Below are 19126 nucleotides of genomic sequence, written 5' to 3' on the forward strand. Positions count from 1 at the left end.
GAGGAATAAGTATGTTGAGATGACGAAGGTGAATTATGGAAAAGACGTGTCCTCATATCGCGGGGGGCCTAGAAATAGGCTCGTTTCCAAGACCCGCCCCCCCCCCCACGCTCCCCCGCGGTATGAAAGGGGTGCAGGTTCTCCGCATTCTACCAGTCCAGTAACGATACACGCTGGAGAACTCAAAGTTCGGTAGTGATAAACCGAGTCCGACGAGAGGAAAAGATATAAGCACTCGAATGCCCGCACCCGCACGTAGGACGACGACTAACCACGTGATTGACCGGTCACCTGCACACTCGCCGCATTCTTGCAATCGATCTGATACAGCACATTGGCAACTGTTGGACCGAAATTCCTTTGCATTCCCTCGGTCAATGCACCTCAATGGCTCACATATTGAAAACCTTCTTCTGTTCAAGAGAAGCAGAGTAATTTATGGCAACGCGAATCACCAATCTGTCATGCATTCCTGGTGACGAAAGTATATTATTTGTTGGATAAATGCACTCATACAAGTACTTGTTGCGTGATCTTGATTTCAGGCACACGGCTGCGATTACGCAAGGGCAACAGCTTGTGCAGTGGAGTAGTTGAAGTGTATTACAATCAGGCCTGGAGCCCAATGTGTGCCGAGAGCTGGAGTGCAGCAAATGCAGAAGTTACCTGCAAACAGCTGAACTGCGGCTTCTCTCTTCATCCAAGAGCCGAATGGAGAAAGAAAAGAAAAGAAGAGAAACAAATTCTGACTGGAGTTAACTGTCAGGGCAGTGAAAAGTCTCTGTCGCAGTGCTCCCACCCTTCAGAAGTCTCTCGTATCCGATGCCTGCCTTGGGCATATGCCGCCGTCACCTGCAAAAGTAAGTCGATAAACTAAATATCAGGCATGAATATTGACTTCTCTAACTTCCGTTAATGCCCCTCCTCCCCTTCTTACCCCATCCCTGAATATATCTAGTTGTTTGCCTGTTCTCCATCTCCCTCTGGTGCTTCCCCCCTCCCCCTTTCTTTCTCCCGAGGCCTCCCGTCCCATGATCCTTTCCCTTCTCCAGCTCTGTATCACTTTCGTCAATCACCTTTCCAGCTCTTAACTTCATACCACCCCCTCTGGTCTTCTATCATTTCGCAGTTCCCCTCACCCCACTACTTCCAAATCTCTTACTATCTTTCCTTTCAGTTAGTCCTGACGAAGGATCTCGGCCCGAAACGTCGACAGTGCTTCTCCTTCTAATGCTGCCTGGCCTGCTGTGTTCCACCAGAATTTTGTGTGCGTTGTTTGAATTTCCAGCAGCTGCAGATTTCCTCATGTTTGCTCTTCTGTAGTCTCTCTACTTCCTGAAAACTACCTTCCCTTCCAACCTGTCGTTAAATCGTCTGTAAACTTTGAAACAATGCCATAAGTTCCATCATCGAAATCTTTGACATCTAACGTAAAAATAATCGGCCCAACACAGACCCCTGTAGAACACCACTAGTCACTAGCAGTCAACCCAAAGAGACCCTCTTTATTCCCGGCTATCATGTTATACCATGGGATTGTAGCTTGTTAAGCAGCCGCATGTGTGGGACCTTGTCAAAGGATTTCTGAAAATCCAAGTAAACAACGTGAACCGTTTCTCATTTTTTCTACCCTGCTTGTTATGTCTTCGAAGCAATCCAACAGATCTGTCAGGCAAGATTTTCTTTTGAATAAACCATACTGACTCGGCCTATTTTATCAAGTGTCTCCAAATACCCTGAGCCCTCGTCCTTAATAATCGACTCCAACAATTTTCCAACCAGTGACGCCAGGCTAATTGGCCTATAGTTTCCTTTCTTCTGCCTCTCTCTCTTCTTCAAGAATGAAGTGACAATTGCAAATTTCCCGTCTTCAGGAACCTTTCCGGAATCTAGTGATTCTTGAAAGAACATTACTAATGACTCCACAATCTCTTCTGCTGCTTCTTTCAGAACCCTGCGGTGCACATCATCTTGTCCAGATGACTTATCTACCTTCAGACCTGTTAGTCTCCCAAGAACCTTTTCTTTTGTAATGGTAACGTCACACACTTCATGACTCCCGACACCTGGAACTTACACCATGCTGCTATTGTCTTCCACAGTGACGACTGATGCAAAACACTTCTTCAGTTTATCCCCCATTTCCTTACCCCATTACTACCTCTCCAGCATCGTTTCCCAGCGGTCCGATGCGAATTTTCGGCTTTCTTTTACATTTTATGTATCTGAAGAAACCTCTGGCATCCTCTTCAATATTATTGGCTAGCTTACCATCTTTTCCATCTTAATGAACTTTTCAGTTGCCCTCTGTTGGTTAAAAAAACTTCCCAAACCTCGAACGTCCCACTATTATTTCCACTATTAGATGCTCTCTTTTTGGTTTTTCTGTAGGCGTTATTAGTCACGGTTGTGCCATCTTCCTTCTAGAATACTTCTTCCTCTTTGGGATGTGTATATCCTTTATCTTCTGAATTGCTTATAGAAATTCCTGCAATCACTGCTCTGCCGTCATCCCTACCAGTGATGTTTTCCAATCAATTCTAGCCATCTCCTCTCTCAAGCCTCTGCAATTCCCTCCCCTCTACTGTAATACTGATATGTGTGACTTTAGCTTCTCCTTCTCAAATTTCATGGTGAATTCGATCATGTTACGATTAATTGTCCTAAAGGTTTTTTTTTTAAAAAAATATCTTATGCTCTCTAATCAATTCCGGTTGATTGCACAACAGCCAGTGCAGAATAGCTGTGAACCTAGTGGGCTCAAACCGGAGCTGCTGTAAAAAGCCAATCTCATTTTAGAAATCAATCACCAGCCGCTCCCCCCCCCCCCCAACCCCGGAATCCAGCATCAACCTTATATTCCTAATCTATCAGCATATTGACATCCCCTATGACTATTGTAACATTGCCCTTTTCGCATGCATTTCCTATCTCCACATCCGTACTCGTGGTTGGGGGACCGTATACTACATCCGTCGGCATCTTTCTACCCATGGAGTTAAGGCCCATGAATATAGCCCAACGGTATAGCGTTGCACTGGGCCCAAGGTGCAGAACTCAGTCTCAACAGTCATCAACTACACAAGAAACATATAATGTAGCTCTTGTAAGATAATAGTAAAGTACAGTCACACAAAAATATTGCTCAAGTCTCCGATTCCATGAATGTTGTAGCAGTCTGCAGCCGGACAGTGTATCAACCGATGGTGTTGAAATATTGTGGCATAGGCACAATGAACGTAAGACAATGTTGTTGTGTTAATTGGCCTGAAAGAGACCAGACAAAACTGGTTAAGTTATTTGGACTATTGTGACTGAGTTTCGAGAACCTGGCAGACAAGACAGAGTTTATCATTTAACACATCAAACATAATCAGAGATAGTTGATGAGTCAATAGCTGAGATATTTGTGTATTCAAGAGTCAGCCCTCACAACATTAATTCCTGGTGGCTGGGTTCTCTGAACCCAAAGACTTTGAGATCATCTGTGTCTGTACTCCGTGGCAGCAAAGGTATCTGGAAACACCACATGATAATGTAAAAGAGTATGAATGCTAGAAAACCTTGGGGATTAGTCTTCACAGAATACAATATCTTATACTCCTATGAATTCTCGGTTCCTTCTTCAGCTGATCAATATCACTTTGTACATCCTGATAATAATCTCCACTACCAACGATACTAGCTGTATTAGTGTCACCTGCAGAAGTATATTTTGTATATTTTAATCCGTTTTGTATATTGTATATACGGATTGTATATTCTAATCCGTATCATTCACTGACGTGGCAAATTGTAATTATGGCCCATCGGCAATGTCGGAAGTTACGCACTTCCAGTGCGATAAGCAATCTTCTACCATCGGTCTCCGATTCCTATCACCATGTCAATTTGTTGGAAAAATTTAAAATGCACTTGAAGTCTAATGGTTTGATCGCGAAGCATCGATGTGCACTGAGTTGCCAGCAGAAGTGGCAGAGTCGGGTACAATAATACGTATTAAATGACAGTCAGACAAATGTATTGATACAAATCTTAATGGCCGCACGCTCGCTAGAGTGCAGACACAGATGATCTCAAAGTCATTGGGTTCAGAGAACCCAGCCACCAGGAATTAATGTTGTGAGGGCTGACTCTTGGATGGGAGCCCTATCTCGGATGGGATACCCTCGTCGGCATGTATCATAGGTCCAGGTTTTGTGCTATATAACTCTATAATTCTCTGGGTATGACATGAAACATTCACATTGGTTCTCTGTCCAAAGTCTTAGACTGACGTTCCTAATACTTCAAGAATTCTCCAATTTTATTTTAGACTTTAAAATCTGAGTTAGCTTCTTCCTCCATAGACACTGCCTAAGTCTGCTGTTTCCAACCTTTTATTTCATATGCCAGAGGCCAATGCCATTGCAGGGGATCCGTGAACCTCATGTTGGGAACCCCAGGACTAAACTGAAGCGTGTTTCTAGAACTTTCTGTGTTTCTCTTCTCAGCCACTGATAATACTAGTACGTTAGTAATATTACTGCAACCGATTCAAACCGTCGTAGATAATAACAAAGAAGTCTATTTTATTATCTTTACACAGTGAAACCACCACAACCTACTATTGACCTACAAAGGCGTTTTGCAACATTTATTGAAAGGCAGAATATAAGCATTGAATGCACAACTAGGCATTACTACGCAGGAAGCCGGTTCTACTTGGGAAAGGTTGGCAAAGCACCTTCCTTGTCATCTTGGCCCACTCGAAGAACTGAGCATAGCGCCACTTTCACCATTCTCAACGCAAGTCTAACAGATGAAGGGGAGTATACGTGTCTCTATGAGGTCCAGCGAAATGGGAATATGTGGAACTCGACGGAGAGCCAGAGTCTATACGTCCACATCACTGGTGAGTACGGACTAACCGCGCAGGGTAGGACTGGAGAACGCATTCTGTCCACTTCTATTCTATCTCGATCTTTCAGTATTCGGTAGATTTCAACCGCTTCTCGCTTCATTCTTCTAAGATCCAACAAGTAAAGACACCTAACACCTCTCATACATTACTGCTTTCTTTCAGGGATCATTCTCGTGAGCGTCTTTTGAATTATTTCTCATGATAGCACGTCTCTTCTTAGATATGGGGTTAAAAACTGCTCACAATGCTCCAAGTGGGTCTTGGCATTGTCTTCTAAAGCCTCAAAATTATGCCTTTGCTTTTCTATTGTAGTCGTTGCGAAATGAATGGTATCATTGCATTTGCCTTACTTACCAAGATTCAACGTACAAAATAACTGTTAGTGCATCCTGGACATGGTATCCCAACCCCCCGTTGATCTCTGATTTCTGAATTTGCTTACCGTTTAGAAAATGGTCTACAGCTTTATTGCTTCTCAAAGCAGGACCATACACTTCCCTACTCTTTATCCCCTCTGTGACCTCTTTACCCGTTCTCCTAATCAGTCCCATTTGTCCGCAGAGTTGAACTTGGAGAAAGGCTGATCTGTCACAGTATTGGAAAGGTAAATATATGAGGGTACGGCCTCCCTAGCTAAGAAGTTCCATTTAGCGGGGCACCCTTCCAGAATAAGATGTTCGCTGTTCAGAGCTCAGATTAGAAGGATAGCCGGTGATTGTTTGGAATTCTCTTCCTCCGAGGTCTTGGAGGACTCAGTCGCTGGTATCTGCGCTGTAGTGATGGGTAACACTTTGGGAATTCAGGCAATCAACTGGTCCAGTTTTAAGTAACCTCCCCCGCACTGTCAGGTTTTCCTTTTCCTGGCTTGCCCAGTCCGTCCTGCCCCCGCAGAGTTCCCTATTTTTCTTGCCATGCCGCGATCTACCCCAATGCCACACACATGTTTCACTGGGTCACGTCCCCCACTGTTCCCATCATCCATCCTACCACCCTTATTTGGTTCCATGCTCCACTTTCTCAGATTCCATCATTGGCTATGCTTTATTGTTCCACCTGTTACATCTAATGTCATTGCACTCACTAACTCGGTCTGTCTAACGGAGCACCTCCTAGATGTATCCATCGCTTGCCTTCTCCCTTCCCCTTGAATCTTTATACTGGCCATCTCTGATCTACTCCATCGGGTAGAGAGGAAGGCTTGGAACGTTGACTCTTGACTGCACGTTTCCTATTACAGATGCTGCCAGATCAGCGGAGTACTTGGATAGTTAGTGTTTTCTTATCTGTGGTTCGACATCATCCATTATTTTACTGAAGGAGGAGCATGGCAAGGCTCCTCAAACTTCTATCACACAATATAAATATCAGCTTTCCAATATATTATTTCAGATCGACCGCCACCGCCTATCCTGTCACTCCATGGGACGTACATTCCGCATCTGATTGGCAGCGATATTGTACTGGATTGCTTCACTCCGTTTAGCTGGTTTGCTAGAGAAATTGGCTTGTACGCTGTTGTCGGAGACAGTTACCATTCAGTGGAAAACTTCACTGAGTCCGATAGCCACGCCACGTTTACACTCTCCAACCTGACTATAGTCGGAAGAAGCAACTACAGTTGTCGTTACAGCTACCAGTTCCAAGATCGCCTCATCTACTCGAAATACAGCAGTACGCTGACTGTCACCATAACAGGTGAGGAAACGTTATCGCCGTTGATGAGTGTTTTGATTCCCCGCTGTCTGTTGCACAGGTTGCTCGCACTAATTTAAACTTGGGGACGCGAGTTCATATATATAAATGCGTTGATGAAGTTCGTTGTCTCCAGATCAATCTACTCGTTGCTTCACTTTCGTGAAAATCTCTTCCCTCCCACATACACCCTCGCAGTTCCATCGTTTTGTTTGGCTCTTTCCTCTCCCACAACAATCCACACTTTTGTCTCCCATTTGCCCTTGCCTCTCTTCGTCCACTCCTTCATCTATTGGCGATTTCGTTCCTTCTAATTTCGCAACGCTTGCCCCCCTTCCTCTTTCCACTAACGCCTGCTTCCCCTCCTTTCTGTTCTTCGCTCTTTAACATTCCCTCGTCCTCTCATTTTCCTAACATTCCTTCTTCTATTCCCACTCTGCTATTCCATTTTCCTCTGTTCTCGGTTTCTCCTTTGGCACTCCTCCTCTTCCTCAAATTTTCTTTCGTAACGTAGGCCTGATGTTTCCCTGTCTGTCTCTCCTCTCTTATTCTCCTCCACTTTGGCCTGTAGGTTCCTCCGTCATTCTCCTCTCGGTCCCTTTCCATTCCAACAGATGTCTGTAAGGAGCGTGTACGTTCTCCTCGTTACCGCCTGGGTTTCTTCCGGTGGTCCGATTTCCTCCCACATTCCAAAAACATAAGGGTGAGCAGTGAGTTAGTCGTATAGATGTAATTGGACGGCGCGGGCTCATTGAGCCGTAAAGTTCTCTTAATATGTTGTATCTCTAAAGAAAATGAAATGATGCCCCATTCCTCTTTTTCCCTCCTCCTTGTTCCCATTCTTCTCCATCCCTTCCTCTCCCCTCCCCATCTCCAGGTGTATTCTTTCTCCTGCTCCCTGCTCTTTCTGTCGCCCCTCTTCTTGTCTCCTAATTTCCCATCATGTCGCGTTCCCTTTTTTCTCCCTTCTTCCTCTTTTCGTGCTCTTTCTTACACTCATACTTCCACAGTAAGTCATCAGTCCACAGACTGCCACGGTCTGTGAAGATGTATGTTAGAAGAAGTGTCGCGGTGGAAGTATAATTTCAAAAGTATTAGTTAGTTTGTTCTACCAAGAGCGGACATTGTATGGATGGGAGAAATGGTCTTTCAATGTACTGCAATGATTCTCCCCCTTTCCTTCCTCTTCGTTCTTCTTGACGCACAAAGGTCAATGTCAAAAGTTGGAACTTATTTTTGCAGGCATGTTGACGTAGATTATAGTGAAATGTTTGACGTCATCCCTGACCAAGTTTCATTTCCTGTAACTGGCTGGAAGGATTTCTTGCCGTGACGTGTGGGCTTCCAAGCTGTCCAATTTTTTCTAATAGGTTATGGTTAGAGTTCGAAAACTTTGTTCTTTGCTTTTTGTCGTCAGAAGCATTCCTCTCTCCACGCTCCCACTGCCGCACTCCCCGCACATCCCCGGACTATGTTGGTTGTTGACGCAAAAATGCCGCATTTCACCGTACGTTTCACTTGTCATATGTACACTGTATGTACACGTGACAAGGTGAAGCCAAACTGTAGATGTTTACAGCACATACCTGCACATGTTTAAGGAAAAATTGCAGCAGTATCACAGGCATACAACATCATATAAGCACCATCAAAGCGATATATAAATTAAACAAAACATTGACAGGAGAAAGCAAAGTCAGTTTTCGTGCCAATGATCAGAGCGTTTGGGGTTTTTTTCCGGATGGTTTCAGGAACCGAATTGTTGAAGGGAAGTAGATGTTCTTAAAGCTAGTGTTGTTGGAATTCAGACTTTTGTTTCTCTTGCTGCGAAATGATGGTACGGGAAGGATAGTGTAGATATCTGATGATGGAAGCGACTTCTATAGATACAGATATAGGATCAGAAGAAAAAAAGGCGAAGCGCCAACGAATATTATTAATTTAAGAAAGCAGTTTGTTGGCCACGGACGAATGTGACCAAAGAGCTGGTGTCTGTCCTGTATAACTGCATTGAGTGTGGGCTATTTGGTTGAGCACAGGTTTCGTCTGGAAAGAAAGGATAACGAGAAAACCTGTGGTCAGTTAGGACCTGGATAGCCGGAGCGATTTGCTGTCAGTGTGGTGATGGACATAGTTGACAGGACACAATGATGTGTGAAGTGTTGGAAATATAGTGTGAAAGGGTGGAAAATTAAGCCAAGTTCACAAACCTGTGCCTGCACAAGGTAGAGAACGGATAACAGCATAACACCGGAATAGACGTTTCGGCCTGCAATATCTGTGCCGGACAGGAAGCTAAATTAAGCCTATTTTTTCCTCTCTTTTGTCCCATTCTTCATTATAGCTCACCTTCCTAATGTTCCCTCTGGTGACTGTCCTCCTTCCCTTTCACCCATTGTCCATAGTTCTTTCCTATCTGATTCCTTCTTCAGCCCTTCATCTCTTCGGCCTATCACTTGCAAGTTACTCACAATCCACACATCAATCTACCTACCTTGCCCCTTACCTGGCAGCACCTATCACGTTCTATCCCGTTCTCCTTCCCCTCTCCAAACCCTCTTATTTTAGCTTCTCTCCCATCCTGATGAAGGGTCACGACACAAGACATCGACTATTTATTCCTGTCCATAGATGCTGCCTGACCTAAATTTCCCGTGGGTTACTCTGTATTTCCACAGTGTGCAGAATTTCTAGCTTTTGGCCAATTCCTTTTGGCTGCACAGGACCACCTGGCTCCATTCCCTGCATACGTTCCTACTTCAGAGCCATTTAAACGACTCTGTGTGGTTAGCTTCCTACACCTCCTCTGAAATCCAAGGTACTCCGTGTACGCGCCACTCCCTGTGTAAATGGTTTGCTCCGCACATTTACTTTAACCTCCCTCGGTTTGAAATTACTCCCGACTGTTTCTTTGCCTCTTCTGAACACTGAAAGACCCATGCAAAATGACATTCTGCCAGGAAACATCGTAACTCGCAACAGTATAAATTTAAATTCAAAGTGTATTGACAAAATATTTAAACGATAACAAATAGAATACAGAAAAGGGCCCAATACACACTGTGTGTACTAATTGATAGAGCGCATTGCTTTATTCTCAATCCAGTTTGCTTCACTTTATTTACTCACGGTACCGAACAATTCTGCTTGAATGCACAGTCCAAGTGAAAAAGTAAATATTCCCGCCAAGTCCAAGGGCAAGGCGACGAGCATTCTCCTGGATCGTGTGCTAACTAAAAGTTATCCGTATATTAAACAATAGACAGTAGACAATAGGTGCAGAAGTAGACCATTCGGCCCTTCGAGCCTGCACCGCCATTTTGAGAACATGGCTGATCATCTACTATCAATACCCGGTTCCTGCCTTGTCCCCATATCCCTTGATTCCCCTATCCATAAGATACCTATCTAGCTCCTTCCTGAAAGCATCCAGAGAATTGGCCTCCACTGCCTTCCTAGGCAGTGCATTCCAGACCCCCACAGCTCTCTGGGAGAAGAAGTTTTTCCTTAACTCTGTCCTAAATGACCTACCCCTTATTCTCAAACCGTGACGTCTGGTACTGGACTCTCCCAGCATCTGGAACATATTTCCTGCCTCTATCTTGTCCAATCCCTTAATAATCTTATATGTTGCAATCAGATCCCATTTCAATCTCCTTAATTCCAGCGTGTACAAGCCCAGTCTCTCTAACCTGTCTGCGTAAGACAGTCCTAACATCCCAGGAATTAACAGTGTGAATCTACACTGCACTTCCTCTACAGCCAGGATGTCCTTCCTTAACCCTGGAGACCAAAACTGTACACAATACTCCAGGTGTGGTCTCACCAGGGCCCTGTACAAATGCAAAAGGATTTCCTTGCATCCCCTTTGTACTCAATTCCCTTTGTAATAAAAGCCAACATTCCATTAGCCTTCTTCACTGCCTGCTGCACTTGCTCATTCACCTTCAGTGACTGATGAACAAGGACTCCTAGATCTCTTTGCATTTCTTCCTTACCTAACTTTACACCGTTCAGTTAATAATCTGCCTTCCTGTTCTTACTCCCAAAGTTGTTAAACTCACATTTATTCACATTAAACGTCATCTGCCAAGTATCTGCCCACTCACCCAGCCTAACCAAGTCACCCTGAATTCTCCTAACATCCTCATCACATGTCACACTGCCACCCAGCTTGGTATCATCAGCAAATTTGCTGATGTTATTCTCAATGCCTTCATCTAAATCGTTGACGTAAATCGTAAACAGCTGTGGTCCCAATACCGAGCCCTGTGGCACCCCACTAGTCACCACCTGCCATTCCGAGAAACACCCATTCACCGCTACCCTTTGCTTTCTATCTGCCAACCAGTTTTCTATCCATGTCAATGTCTGCCCCCCAATGCCATGAGCTTTGATTTTAACCACCAATCTCCCATGTGGGACCTTATCAAATGCCTTCTGAAAATCGAGGTACACTACATCCACTGGATCTCCCTTGTCTAACTTCCTGGTTACATCCTCGAAAAACTCCAATAGGTTAGTCAAGCATGATTTACCCTTGGTAAATCCATGCTGGCTCGGCCCAATTCTATTACTGCTATCTAGATATGCCACTATTTCATCTTTAATAATGGACTCCAGCATCTTCCCCACTACTGATGTTAGGCTGACAAGTCGATAGTTCTCTGTTTTCTCCCTCCCTGCTTTCTTTAAAAGTGGGATAACATTAGCCATTCTTCAATCCTCAGGAACTGATCCTGAATCTAAGGAATATTGGAAAATGATTACCAATGCATCCGCAATTTCCAGGGCTACCTCCTTTAGTACCCTAGGATGCAGACCATCTGGACCTGGGGATTTGTCAGCCTTCAGTCCCATCAGTCTACTCATCACCGTTTCCTTCTTAATGCCAATCTGTTTCATTTCCTCTGTTACCCTATGTCCTTGGCCCATCCATACATCTGGGAGATTGCTTGTGTCTTCCTTAGTGAAGACAGATCTAAAGTACTTATTAAATTCTTCTGCCATTTCTCTGTTTCCCATAACAATTTCACCCAATTCATTCTTCGAGGGCCCAACATTGTTCTTAACTATCTTCTTTCTCTTCACATACCTAAAAAAGCTTTTGCTATCCTCCTTTATATTCCTGGCTAGCTTGCGTTCGTACCTCATTTTTTTCTCCCCGTATTGCCTTTTTATTTAAGTTCTGTTGTTCCTTAAACATTTCCCAATCATCTGTCCTCCCACTCACCTTAACTCTGTCATACTTCCTTTTTTAAAATTTTTTAAATTAGTTTTTCAAAACATTTTACAAATTAAAAACCCCAAATCCCAATGAGGAACATTAATATAGTGCAAAATTAAGCATACAATAACAATATGCTACAAAGGAAGAGAACTTAACAAAAAAGCACCTAAATTAAAGACAAGTAAGCTTAGTATCCTCCCCAAGCCCCACAACACAAGAAAAAACAACAACAACTCCAGACCAACCACAACACAATATAGAGAGTATAAGTCAGGACAGTCAAACTCCCAGACTGTGAATACACTTAGCAACAGAGGGTAATAATGCCTCCTACCAGAAAAAAAAGGGAGCTGAAAGCAAGGGACCAAAAAGAAGAAAGAAAAAACCCTAGTCAAGAGGAAGGTTATGAAAGAACTCGATAAAAGGTCCCCAGAACTTATGGAACTTTAGATCCGAATTAAGAACTGAATAATGAATCTTTTGGAGGTCCAAGCAGGCCATAATGTCGTTAAGCCATTGCGCATGAATGGGCGGGGCAACATCTCACCATCTAAGGAGGATCAAGCGTCTAGCCAGGAGAGAGGCAAAGGACAATATTCGGCATTTGGTCGGACCCAGACATAAATCTGTCTCACCCCAAAAACCGAACAGAGCAATTAAGGGGTTAGGTTCTAGGTGCTGATTCAGAATACACGAGAACGTAGTGAAGACATCTTTCCAGAATTTCTCCAAGCTAGGACAGAACCAGTACATATGGATGAGAGAGGCCACGATACTTCCTTTTTTAATGCTATGCAATCTCTGACTTCCTTTGTTAACCACTGTGGCCCCTTTCCCCCCTTTGAATCCTTCCTTCTCCGGGGGATGAACTGATTTTGCACCTTGTGCATTATTCCCAAGAATACCTGCCATTGCTGTTCCACTGTCTTTTCTGCTTGGATATCCGTCCAGTTAACTTTGGCCAGCTCCTCACTCATGGCTCCATAGTCTCCTTTGTTCAACTGCAACACTGACACCTCCGAGCTGCCCTTATCTTTTTCAAATAGCAGATAAAAACTTATCATATTATGATCACTACCTCCTAATGGCTCCTTTACTTCAAGATCGCTTATCAAATCCTGTTCATTACATAACACTAAATCCAGAATAGCCTTGTCCCTGGTCGGCTCTCGTACAAGCTGTTCCAAGAATGCATCCCGTAGGCATTCTACAAACTCCCTATCCTGGGGTCCAGCACCGACCTGATTCTCCCAGTTCACCTGCGTGTTGAAATCCCCCATAACTACTGCGACACTACTTTTGCCACATGCCAATATTAACTCCCTATTCAACTTTCACCCAATATCCATGCTGCTGTTTGGTGGCCTATAGACAACACCCATTAGGGTCCTTTTGTCCTTACTGTTCCTCAATTCTATCCACACAGACTCCACTTCTCCTGATCCTATGTCCCCCCTTGCAAAGGACTGAATTTCATTCCTCACCAACAGGGCCACCCCACCCCCTCCGCCCACATTTCTGTCCCTACTTGTACATTCATTTCCCAGGTTTAATCTCCCTGCAGCCATGTCTCCGTTATCCCAACAACATCATAGTTACCCATTCGCACCTGAGCTTCAAGCTCATCCGCCTTATTTCTGACACTTCGTGCATTCAGATATAGAATTTTTAGCCCATTTCTCCTCTCTCTGTTTGAATCTCTGCCTATTGTGCTTAACCCAGCTCCCCGAACTCCCATCGGGCTATACATCCCCTTGAATGTTGCTGTCCTTCCTAAATTTACTTATTCTTTCTGCACATTTAACTCCATGTTCCGTCAGATCATCCCTCTGTACATGTGTCCCCCTTATCACTTGTTCCGCCTCACCTTCCTCCACTACACACTTAATATTCCGGAACCGTGTAGTCCCCACCTGTCCTTTATTCTTCATCTCGCTATCCTCTCTCGCATTCTGGATTCCCGCCCCCTGCAAATTTAGTTTAACCCCCCCCCCCCTCAAGAAGCACTAGCAAACTTCCCTGCAAGAATGTTAGTACCGCTCCAGTTCAGGTGTAAACCGTCCCTTCGGAACAGATCCCACCTTCCCTGGAGCAAAGCCCAATTATCTAAAAACCTGAAGCCCTCCCTCCTGCACCATCCTCTCAGCCACGTATTAATCTTTATAATCCTCCTGTTCCTTGCCTCACTCGCACGTGGCACAGGTAGCAATCTTGAGATTGTTACCCTGGAGGTCCTGCTCTTCAGCTTCGCACCTAACTCCCTGAACTCCCTACGCAGGACCCTCTCACTCATACTACCCACGTCGTTTGTCCCTACATGGACCACAACATCTGGATTCTTGCTCTCCCTCTCGAGAATAAACTGCACCCGATCTGAGATGTCTCGAACCCCGGCACCAAGGAAGCAACATACCATCTGAGACTCCCGATCTTCCCCACAAAATCTCCTATCCGCCCCCCTGACTATAGAATCCCCTACCTCTACCGTTCTCTTCTCTTCCCTCCTCCCCTTCCTAGTCGAGGGTCCAACCTCAGTGCCAGAGACAGGATCACTGCAACCTGTTCCTGGTAGGTCATCCTCACCAACTGTATCCAAAACGGTATACTTATTGTTGATGGGAACGGCCACAGGGGTGCTCTGCTCTCTCTGTCTGCTCCCCTGCCTCTCTTGACTGTCACCCATTTACCTACCTCCTGACTTTTCGGTGTTACTACCTCTAAACGTGAGACCATTATTTGTATGAGGATTTTCTGACAGCAGTATCTACCCTTTCAAATGGGTTGTGTGAGCGCGTCACCCTGTTCTTCACTTATGTTTTTCGTCCATCTCCATTCTTTCGTCTCTCTCTTTCTTCCTCCAGGTCTGTCCTAAAAATGCCCCGATCCCTCTGGAATGTTCCAGAGCATTCTATTTGCCAAATGTTAACAAGACAAATGCTGTTAGCCAATTCAACAAGCCTAACTTATCAATCAACTGAATCATTCGATTTAATAATGCAATGAAAGGTACACATTGCATTTTGAGAAAATCTGCAGAAAATAAAATACCCAACAGCATAACTATATTAATAAAGGAAAACATGGTCTTAAGCTAAAGGCATTCTTTCCCAGCTCTCTCTCTCTCCTTCTCTCTCTCTCTCTCACCCCCTCTCTCGCTCACATGCATATCTACAGAAGCAAACAATTATATACGCAGACATACAGGCATATTCACAAATATACATAAGGCACACAACTTGAAGCTCATACAGATATGCACAAAGATAGAAACACTCTCTCTCTCTCTCTTTCTCTCTCTCTCTCTCTCACACACACACACACACACACACACACACACACTCACACACACACACACACACACACACACACACACACACAGACACACACACACACACACACACACAATGTGTTTGTAAAAATTTTGGAATATTAAAACGTAGTTAATAACTCCAAAGCTAAATTATAACTTTCAGAAAGGATACATAAAAGTCGTAAGCTTTTGTCAATTCGCTTACCTTGGATTTGTTGGTGCATCACACGTCCTACGGACGCTACTTACATACTCCAATATCATTCAATTCCTTTCAGAATGAAGCGGTGATCATATCCTTTCGGACCTGGTCGTTGACTCTTTTCCCGGAACTTGCGTGACCACTAACACATGCCAGAACAAGCTCCACCCACGAAATCCTCGGCGTAGCGCTACTCACCGAGTTTGCCATCTGTCAAGTCAACTGAACTTCTGACGTCTGTAATCTGAAGAAAAGAATGACCTGAAAACACATCAAAACATGTATTACAATTTCAAATAATTAAAACAATCGTAGTAATCGGAATTACTTGATAGAGTGTTTTTACCCGACTTATCATCGACGTTGCAGTTACAGCCTGGTTGAACTAAATTGGTTTGTGGATAGTGGGGCAATTCTCAAACCAAATTGTCTCACAGTCGTGTAGCGAATCGATAGCTGTCTGATAACTTCAGCGACCAGCTTTCAGTCCCGACGCCTGGTGCTGTATGTACGGAGTCTTGGTATAAATGCCCAGTGGATTCACACATAGATGTAACCTGTTTTCCTTCATTAGGCGTTTCATTGAGTACAAGAGCTGTGACATCGTGTTGCAGCTGCAAGGAGCATCCGGAGTAGTGGGTGATGATATGATCACCGCCCTGCAGGAAGAACGGGATTAAGCTTGGAAGGGTGTATTGAAGATTCACGTACACGTTACTGTGACTGGAGGAAACTGGATAGGTTGGGATTTCCTCTCTGGAGCGAAGGAGGCTGTGGGACGATCTTGTAGATATTTCTAAAATCATGAGTATCATAAATATCTAAGATGGCTCGGCAGCGTCAATTCTCACTGGAGCGAAGGAGGCTGAGGCTTATAGAATCATGAAGGGCTTGGAAAAGGTGTATTGTCACAATCATTTACCCATAGTAAGGGAGACTCGGTTACGTAGAGGGGTGAAAGATTTAACGAACATAAGGGGAATTTTTTTTTCCACACAGAGGGAGTTGCGTATCGGCAGATGGCCGCCAGAGTAAGTGGTAGAAGCGGACAAAGAAGGTGGAAGACGTGGCGGGGGACGCTGTCTACCGGGTAGGTTTACTTCGTTTAAAGGACATTTATAATAGCGCATGTTTAGAGAAGGATATGAATAAAATGGGAATAGGCCACCATGCTGGGAAGGGAACTGGTTTGCTTGGACATGTGACATGCTGCCGCCTGTTTCCAAGCTGTATGTGGTTTAGTACGTTTTCTGTTTGACTGCGTAGACTTCACATGGGTGCGGTGGTTTTACCCCTAATCCCAAAGTGTTGTGTGAGGGCAAGGTGCAGAATCCAGGGACGCGCGCGGTTGATTGAAATCCAGTGGAATAAAATTGTGTAGCGTATTTGCGTGACTCGACTTGAATCCAGTCGACTGGTAATCAGAACAGATGCTTTTGGATGAAGGATCTGTTTCTGTACTGTATGAATCCATGAAATGCATTGCTACAGGGACTTAGTTGGTATATATAAGGCGAACGTTGACCGGCTTTTAGTTAGTTGGGGCAGCAACGGTTATAAGGAGAATGCAGTGGAATGAGGTTGAAAGAGAAAATAAAGCACACATTCTGGAATGATTCAGTAAACTCGATTGGCCGATTTCTGCTCCTATGTTTTATGGTCTTATGAAGTTCTGCAGAAAGAATATTGAAAAAATTACTGCTGCACGAAGTGTCGACCAGAACAGTGGAATAGAACATTGACTAGAACGTTGGCATTTTACATAAATGGGCACACATGACCTGACCTTGCCTTGTACAATTCATGAAGGCACATGGAGTTATTCGCATGTATTTTGACTTCTCCGTCAGCGACTCCCTCTTATCGTCAATCCATAAGACATAGGAACAGAATTAGGGCATTCAGCCTGTCGAGTCAGGTCCGATGTTCATTACTGGTTTATTTATGATCCTTCTCAATCTTATTCCCCTGCCGGCTCTCCCTGCTGTCAAGTTTCTCCAATTGCTTGGGCTTTTGCCAACAGTTCTGCTGTGTAGGACTGACCGTATCAAAATATTGAAGTAGTTTCCGGCTTTCTGCTGAGTAGCACTGGAAGTCCCCTAAGTATTACTGCCTTTTCCGTGGTGTATTTCAATAAGTAAATAATAAGTAAGTAAATAAATGCATAAGCAAGCAAGCAAATAAATGAATGAATAAATAAATAACACCAATTACTACATACAGATTGGATAATATATTGACATTTTAAACGTGACTTTGGTCTTTCCACCTGTCTCTTACTATGCTTCTTATCTCTCACCATTCTGTCTGCGCTCCTTTTGATCTCGCCCCCATTCACTCTGTTCCTTTTGCTACTTTTCCCGCCTTTCCTCCTCATCTTTTCACACGGCTCTCCACCATCTCCAGGCTCTCCTTCCTGTCTCCCCTTCTCCCTGCCCCGTTTCCGGCCTTTCTGACCACTCTCACTCATCCATTCTACTCACTTACGCTTCCCGTCCTCCCTTTCTCGCTTCTTTTCGCACTCTTTCCTGCTCATACTCGTAAGTGCTCCATGGGGGATTCGCACACCCCAATCCAATAAGCGCTGTCCCAATTTAACCTCTTACCTACACGAACAATAATTGGCACCGAACAGTTAAATCATCAACCCGCACACATCTGAGATGTGGCAGAAAACTGGAATACTCACATGGACCATTGGACACAGGAGATGAAATAAGCCATTCAGCACATCGAGTCTGCCGGAAATGCGATATTTTATATTCCTCTCAACCCTGTTGTCCTGTTTTATCCTTACAACCTTTACCGCCTTGACTAGATAACAAGATAAACTGCTATGGCATTACAGGAAAGATGCTGGCATGGGTGACAGGCAGGAAAGGTGCAGGCATGGGTGACAGGTTTTTCAAGTGGTGTTCCTCAGGGGTCAGTATTGGGTCCGCTGCTATTCACATTATTTGTCAATGATTTAGATAATGGAATAGATGGCTTGGCGACGAAGTCTGCGGATGATACGAAGACAGGTAAGTATTGCTAAGACAAATTGGAAGAAAGGGAAAAAGTGGCAGACGGAATACAGTGTTGGAAAATATATGAAAATGCATTTTGGTAAAATGAACAGTAGTGCGGACTATTACTGAATGGGGGAAAAGGTTCATGCATTAGAGGTGCGGCAGGACTTAAGAATCCTTGTGTAAGGCTCCGAGAAGGTTAATTTTCAGTTTAAATCTGTGGTAAAGAAGACAAATTCAATGCTGGCATTCATTTCAATGGGAATAGAATATAAAAGCAAAGAGATAACGCTGAGCGTTTATTAGACACTAGTCAGACCGCACTTGATGTATTGTCAACATTTTTGGGCCCCGTATCTTTGGCAGCTTTGGGCCTCTATTACTGGAATTTAAAAGAATGCGTGGGTATCCTATTGAAACCCCAGAATGTTGAAAGAACTAGATAGGGTGGATGTGGAGAGGATGTTTCCAGAGCATCAAAATTGATGTGTGTCCCTTTAGAAAAGAGGTAAGAAGGAATTTCTTTAGCTAGAGAATACTTAATCTGCGGAATGATCTGCCATAGACTACTGTGGAGGCCAAGTCCGTGCGTATATTTAAGGCGGAAGTTTATTGTTTCCTGATCGGTCAGGGTATCAAAGGATATGGCCAGATGACAGGTGTATGAGGTTAACTGGGATCTGGGATGAGCCATGATGGAATGGCGGAGCAGACTGGAAGGTCTGAATTGTCTAATTCTGCTACTATGACTTAGGATCTTATGGAACAATGAAAAACC

General features: G+C 44.1%; 1 protein-coding gene across 1 annotated transcript in view; it reads left to right on the forward strand.

Annotated features, from left to right (window-relative positions):
* The window catches only part of LOC140715543 (scavenger receptor cysteine-rich type 1 protein M130-like), a 70575-nt gene extending 54970 nt beyond the window's left edge, over positions 1–15605 (forward strand). The window contains exons 14-17 of the mRNA XM_073027898.1: positions 546–860; positions 4589–4894; positions 6293–6598; positions 15414–15605. Coding sequence (XP_072883999.1) covers positions 546–860; positions 4589–4894; positions 6293–6598; positions 15414–15418 — 932 coding nt within the window. The 3' untranslated portion in view covers positions 15419–15605. The remainder of the gene's footprint in view (positions 1–545; positions 861–4588; positions 4895–6292; positions 6599–15413) is intronic.
* Positions 15606–19126: the final 3521 nt, after the last annotated feature.

Source organism: Hemitrygon akajei, chromosome 24 (assembly GCF_048418815.1).
Source record: "Hemitrygon akajei chromosome 24, sHemAka1.3, whole genome shotgun sequence".
Lineage (NCBI taxonomy): Eukaryota > Metazoa > Chordata > Chondrichthyes > Myliobatiformes > Dasyatidae > Hemitrygon > Hemitrygon akajei.